Source organism: Dromaius novaehollandiae, chromosome 1 (assembly GCF_036370855.1).
Source record: "Dromaius novaehollandiae isolate bDroNov1 chromosome 1, bDroNov1.hap1, whole genome shotgun sequence".
Taxonomy (NCBI): domain Eukaryota; kingdom Metazoa; phylum Chordata; class Aves; order Casuariiformes; family Dromaiidae; genus Dromaius; species Dromaius novaehollandiae.
Window position 1 is genome coordinate 79577388 of NC_088098.1, and position 6000 is coordinate 79583387.

The following is a 6000-nucleotide window of genomic DNA, read 5'->3' on the forward strand; positions in this document are numbered from 1 at the left end:
AATTTATAGTGTGGTATGTTATAAAGTACATATTACATGTTAATTTTTGTACAAGCATTTGAATTTAAAGTTTAGCGGGTCAGAAAAAGCTCTGTAGCACTCATTTCATGGTTTTATTACATAGCATGTTTATTTTTTCAGGATATCCTTGGATGACAAACTTTATCAAAGAGATTTGGAAGTTGCTTTAGCCTTGTCTGTCAAAGAAACATCTGCAAACGTCCTTGAGGTGCAAAATTCAGAAGAACAAGGTTATTTTACGGTTCAGTTCATGTCAGCATTTCCCTTCCTAAGCTTCTCCTTGCTCATATAATGCAATTTATCATAATTTGTAATTGCATTTCTAGCAGTCAGTTCCTGTGCTTTGGAAATTTGAATAAGGAGTTTATATGAATTTAAATTAAATACAGTTATTTATTTAAATTTAAATTTGTTTATTTTAAAAAATTTTTAAATCTTTTTATTCTCTAAAATATATACTTCATTCTTTACAAAACATGTAGTGTACTGAATGATGGTTTTCGTGTTATTCAGGAATTCTCACCTAACTTTTATTTCAAATATTAAACACTTAGGTGGATAAAGTTTTCTGGTAAATGATTTAAGTAACTGGAAGTCTTTCATTAAATTTAAGTAGGAATGGAGGTGAATAGGATTCAGTTTCATATGATAAATACAAACTTAAACTATAGAGAATTCTCATTTACATTAGACTTGGATTGTCACATTGTATGCTTTGCATACTAAGGGATTTTTCTTGGTTTAACTGTTACAGGAATGAAAAGCCGCAGTTAATTTTTTGTTATAATTGAACTTCTACTTCCAAATTATGAAGAAGGGAAAAATATAAGTAAAATGTTTTTCCAAATACTTCTTACTTTAATTGTTAATTAATTTTCAGTAGTTAAACTTTCTTAGTGTTAATAAGGAGCTATACAACCTTTATTTATATGTAGTGAATTTGAACATGACATAATTTATTTTACAATTAAAAAGATTGAAAGTCATGTGTTTTTTCAGTGTGTCATGATTAGGAAATAAGACTTTCTAGGTCTGTCTTCTCTTCATGGTTTTCCTATGAGAAAAATAACTTTTCTATAAGATTTGCCAAATATATAGTTTAGTTAAAAATATTTAAAAATACTACCTATTTTCATTTCTTAATATCTTGGCTTTTTATAATAGAGATAGTTTTAAAATCTTAACATTTTTTGTTCTTTTTTATTTGGGTCCTAAAACAGGTAAGAATATCAAATCAGAAAATGTAGGTGGGAGACCCCTTTTTTCCAACTGCAGTGTAGACAGTGAACTTTTAGGTAAGTGTTTAAGTTTATGTTTAAATACACTTTTCTCTTCTTTATTTCCAAAAATTTCTTATTTATGTAGGAAAAGAGTCTTTATTTTGAATTATGCTTAGTCTTGAAGGATATATATATTTTTTTAAATAAAAATTTGTTCCCAGTCTGAAAATTGGAAAACCACTGCTTTGCTATTGCTAATTAGAAAAAGCAATAGACTTGCGATGTTTTAAGATACTGATTTTATTTATTTCATCAACAAGCTAAGGATAAATATCCTCAACTCCTTAAAGGGTTCATAATATCTAAGCGTTCATGGATCAAGTAAATGTTGCTGAAACATTTACTGTGCGCTCAGAATTTTTTTTGTATTTCTGATTTTATTTTTGATCTTCTGTCCCTTTGTTGGTTTGATTACAGATAAATATTGCTACCTTTTGCTAGCAGAAGGTACAGTTTAGGTCAGTTAAAAGAGTAAAATGAGCATGACGTGAAAAAAATGCAGATAATTTATTCTATATACCGAACTAAAATAAGTAACTAAATTAACTAAAAATGAGTGACTGAAATCAATTCTGGACCCCAAGACTTAAATACCTGCTTCTTTTTAAGTATGTGAATATTTAACCACCTTTTGTCTTCCAGGTCTTAATCAGGTTATAGATGACAACATACCTACAAGTCACCATGGGCAAAGGAGAGTGGCAGCTAAAGCCCTGTCACAACAGAAGAAGTTACTAACCATTGAAAGTGATGACAGAGAGCATTTTATTGACTCTGAGCCAGAGTCTGTACCCAGTAAGTTGTCTTCCATAAAAACCATCTCCTTTGATGTTCTTTGAATGTGATTAATTACATTCAAGTTGTATTTTCAGTGAGATGTATACTGGTTCTACTAAAGTTTCCCTTCCGCCTTGCTGAAGCATTGTTACTAGTGGTGTCTTAATTGCACTCTGGCAGTAAATCTAGACTGAAATGCTTAAATGGTCCTTGGGACTTATTTATACAATTTCTCAATTTGGCAAAAATGATACTGCTCCTGTTGTGTTTGCTATGTCAGAAGGAATTTCTTCTACCTTCTTTGTCCAGGAAAAAAGTTTTTTGCCTCCTGAAAAAGCCTCTGCTCATTTTTCCGATCATAGTCTAGGGTTTGCATCAAAACGATGGCTCTAGAGAAGTGTCTGATGTTAGGACTTCCAGTGTCAGCATTGTCTAAAGTTATTAAAGAAGAAAGTAGCCTTCCTTCTCTCCTTTCTCTAATTCTCAACACTCAGAAAACCTCGCTGCATCAGATTGGAGGTCAGTCTAGCCTCATATTCTGCTTCTAGCAGGGGCCTATTATTGAATGCCTAGAGAGTATGATAAAGATCTCTCTTCTGTTCACCATGTGTCTCTAGTCATTATTTTGTACCTTACTGCAAGGCTTATTGGAAAATATTTCTCAGTAATCAGTGAAAGAAAATATCTGAGCGTAATCCAGACATTCCCATTGACAGAAAATAATTTTAAGGATTTGCTAATGTCTGTTTTTTTTAATAATAAATCTTTAAAATCTTTACAGTTTTTCCACTGTAAATATTCGTGACTAACAATATGTAAAAATCAGTCTTGCCAAATGATTTTAATTTTTTCATATTGCACTTGTAGAATAGTTTTGATTGCTAACTAAACTGTTGAATGCATTATCATATGCAGTTTGTATCTGGGTGTTGAGTTACTAAAATAGAGAGAAATCTGTAAACACAGATTTTTTTTATGGCAGTCACTTCTTTCCCAGTTCAGTGAATAAATATGTGTAAATTTATTATACTGTATCTTTAAGACATCCTGGTTCTTTTTGTTCAGAATGTGATTAGAAAGCACTAGAGTAATACTAAGTTATATTACCTGTAAGGAGATGTGAAGCTTGAGACCCCTTTTCTTTGCTGTAGGTGGGGAATCAGAAGAAGGTTCAGTTTATAGTGAAGATGATGATGAAGACTCTGCTATGAAAAAGAAGAAAGCCAAAGGAAATAAAAAGGAAAGTAAACAAAAAATGCAAGCTGAAAGAGAAAAGAGAAGTCCCAAATCCAAGGTTAAAACTACAGGTAAGTTTGTACTGTGAATTTGAAATTGGCTTCTTTATAATAAAAGTATCTTTCCTTTTCATTCCACACAGTAGTCACTTTTTTAATATTTATCATCATTTTTCTTATTTAAAAACAAAGCATCTTGGCAAAAAGACCTGAAGAAATAGATAAAAATGGCTGACAAACTGACCATTCAGGATAATAGCAAGAAATGTCCATACGCAGAGTAAAGACAAATGCAGGACAGAAAAAGTTCTGAAAGAAAAAAAGGCTTTACAGTAAACTCTAACACTGCTTACAATACAAGGAGAGGAAAGTGAATGAACAATCCTTTTTTTAATATCCGTATCTAATTTTTAAGAAAAAGTTAAATAACAGTGAGTGATTTGAAGATTTTTTTTTTTTTAAGTTTGTTATAATCTCAGGGCCTGTTCTTGCAGTTTCATCTATGGATTTTGAAATCTAGGAGTGCTAAACAATGCTAGTGCTACTAAACACTTGTGGAAAAGATTAAATATGCATACCTTTCAGAATTAATTGTCACTGTATTGCAAAGACAAATTACTTTCATCTAGGTAGCTTAAGAAAATTCTTATCCTGGTGTTAATCTTGTGTCTGTTTGGTTAATGTGTTTTAATTTTAGGTCTGGGTTTGCAGTCTGTTGTAACTTAGTTTAAATTTAGTTTAGTTATGATAAGAAATGATTTGCTTTGTGGATGTGACAGAAGATTCTTCCTTCTTAGAAATTTAATACCTGGCATGTCATTAGAAAAATTTATTACAGTGCTTATTTTCAAACCAGGATTGAAATATCAGGGTGTAACAGGATTGGCTGTTTATAAATTGTTGGTTTGAAGATGTGACACTGGTAACATGCACTTTCATTTCACTCAGTTCAGAGAGGTTGTGCTGCAGTGTTGTGCAGTGATTTCTCTGTTAAAGAGTATATTTTCTAAGGCTGCTCTTATTTTCCAACTAAGTATTACCTATAGTTTTTGCTTCATGGATAACAGAACTAAAATCTGAGCCAATACAAAAGAAGATGTCCAGTTCTTCAGAACCAGTTGGAAGACCTTTGTACACATCAAGTCCTGTAACAGACAAGAAACCTAAATGGATACCACCAGGTATATGCAAAACTTTAACTATACACAGATACATTGATTGACTTTGGTTTTTAGAAAGCTCTCCTAAAAACAGAAACAAACAGTATTTCAGAACAACTGCTGCGCTTTTATAATGCAAGATATTCTTCTCACCTTAGAATTCTTTGAAGTTATTGCTGTACTTCTTTTCCTTTTCCAGCATCCTTAACTCCTGTATGTGGGGAGGATAATAAAAGATTTTTCAGAGTGTAGATCAAATCTTAATCAAGAGATTGTCATGCGGCCATTTATCCAGATAACTTTATCTCTAGCGCATGGTGCATTATTATCTATTCTAAAGAAATAGTTTTAGAAAAACATTATATATGTTTTTATGATGTTTAAACATGCTGGTGCTGACTCCTGTTTCTTTTTAAGTTTTGCTTCCTATTTACCCTCCTTTTCTGCAAAGCCTTTCTTTCCCACTTGACATTGTGTTCCCTTGTCTGATTCTGTAGGGAGTACCTAAAAAATGCACAGCAGATTGTATTTTGGAGCAGTTGTTCTGTAGTTGTCCAGCGCTGTCTATTGGTATTACTCCAGTGTGTTGCTGTTTACTTAAAACTGTGTGCTATACTTGCTGCATTGGCTGCAAAATAGGTTCCCTGCTAGTATGCTGATTTTCACATGCTTCTGTGGTATGTTGTTCAGACCCTTTTGCAATGTCTTTAGAATACTTTTTTGTTCTCCTGTGAAAGCTATAAAAAGACAACAATTGTATGGTTATTTTTTATTCCTCTGAATTTCTTACACCTTATTTTTGTTTTTAAATTATTTTCAGCTGCATCAGGAAGCAGTAATAACTCAGTGAAATATGTTTCGGTTAAGTCACCTACACAGTGTCTTAGACTTGGCCTCTCTAGACTAGCAAGAGTCAAACCACTGCATCCAAGTACTGCCAGCAGTTGAATGGTCAGTGACAAGATGCTACTGGAAGGACTGTGTTTGGAAAAGACTTTCGGAAATGTTTTGCTTATAAATGGAGTGGGCAGTAAAAGCTTCATGGCATTATCTGTTTGTAGGACAGTCATTTTTGTACATGTCTGAAACTATAGTGAATTTTTATTCTGAAAAATGCTAGGCATCCTTAAGTGCTCTTGAATAATTATTTAATCCCAGTGACCTCTGGGTCACCAGCTTTTTGATAGATTATACGCAGAGATATGCATTTGTGATAACTTTAACTCTCTGATACCTAGATTCTTGGCCTTAATATAGTCTAGACAGCACTGTATCAATTATGGAATTTAGTATCTCAGATGGATTCTTAGCGCAATTAAAAGTCACATATTTAAAAAATACTTCTTGAAAAAGTTAAGTCATCACTTTCCACCCTCCTAGAAATAGTCTCTCCACTTTTTCTCAAAATTAGTTAATGTTTGCATATCTTATAGTTGGATTTTATTGATTTTTATGTATTATATCTGTATATATGAATGCTATTTAGAATGTATTTTTGAAAAAAAATAAAAGTCTGATTAATCATGA

The 6000-nt window shown here is 32.2% G+C and overlaps 1 protein-coding gene across 3 annotated transcripts in view; it reads left to right on the forward strand.

Annotated features, from left to right (window-relative positions):
* RAD51AP1 (RAD51 associated protein 1) overlaps positions 1 to 6000 on the forward strand; it is a 9216-nt gene extending 3216 nt beyond the window's left edge. Inside the window, exons 4-9 of one of the 3 annotated variants that reach the window (XM_064517755.1) lie at positions 142 to 251; positions 1242 to 1316; positions 1944 to 2096; positions 3230 to 3385; positions 4348 to 4494; positions 5294 to 6000. In XM_064517755.1, the coding sequence (XP_064373825.1) occupies positions 142 to 251; positions 1242 to 1316; positions 1944 to 2096; positions 3230 to 3385; positions 4348 to 4494; positions 5294 to 5421 (769 nt within the window). In that variant the 3' untranslated portion in view covers positions 5422 to 6000. The remainder of the gene's footprint in view (positions 1 to 141; positions 252 to 1241; positions 1317 to 1943; positions 2097 to 3229; positions 3386 to 4347; positions 4495 to 5293) is intronic. The other 2 variants (XM_064517761.1, XM_026106315.2) reach the window with 2 other exon arrangements.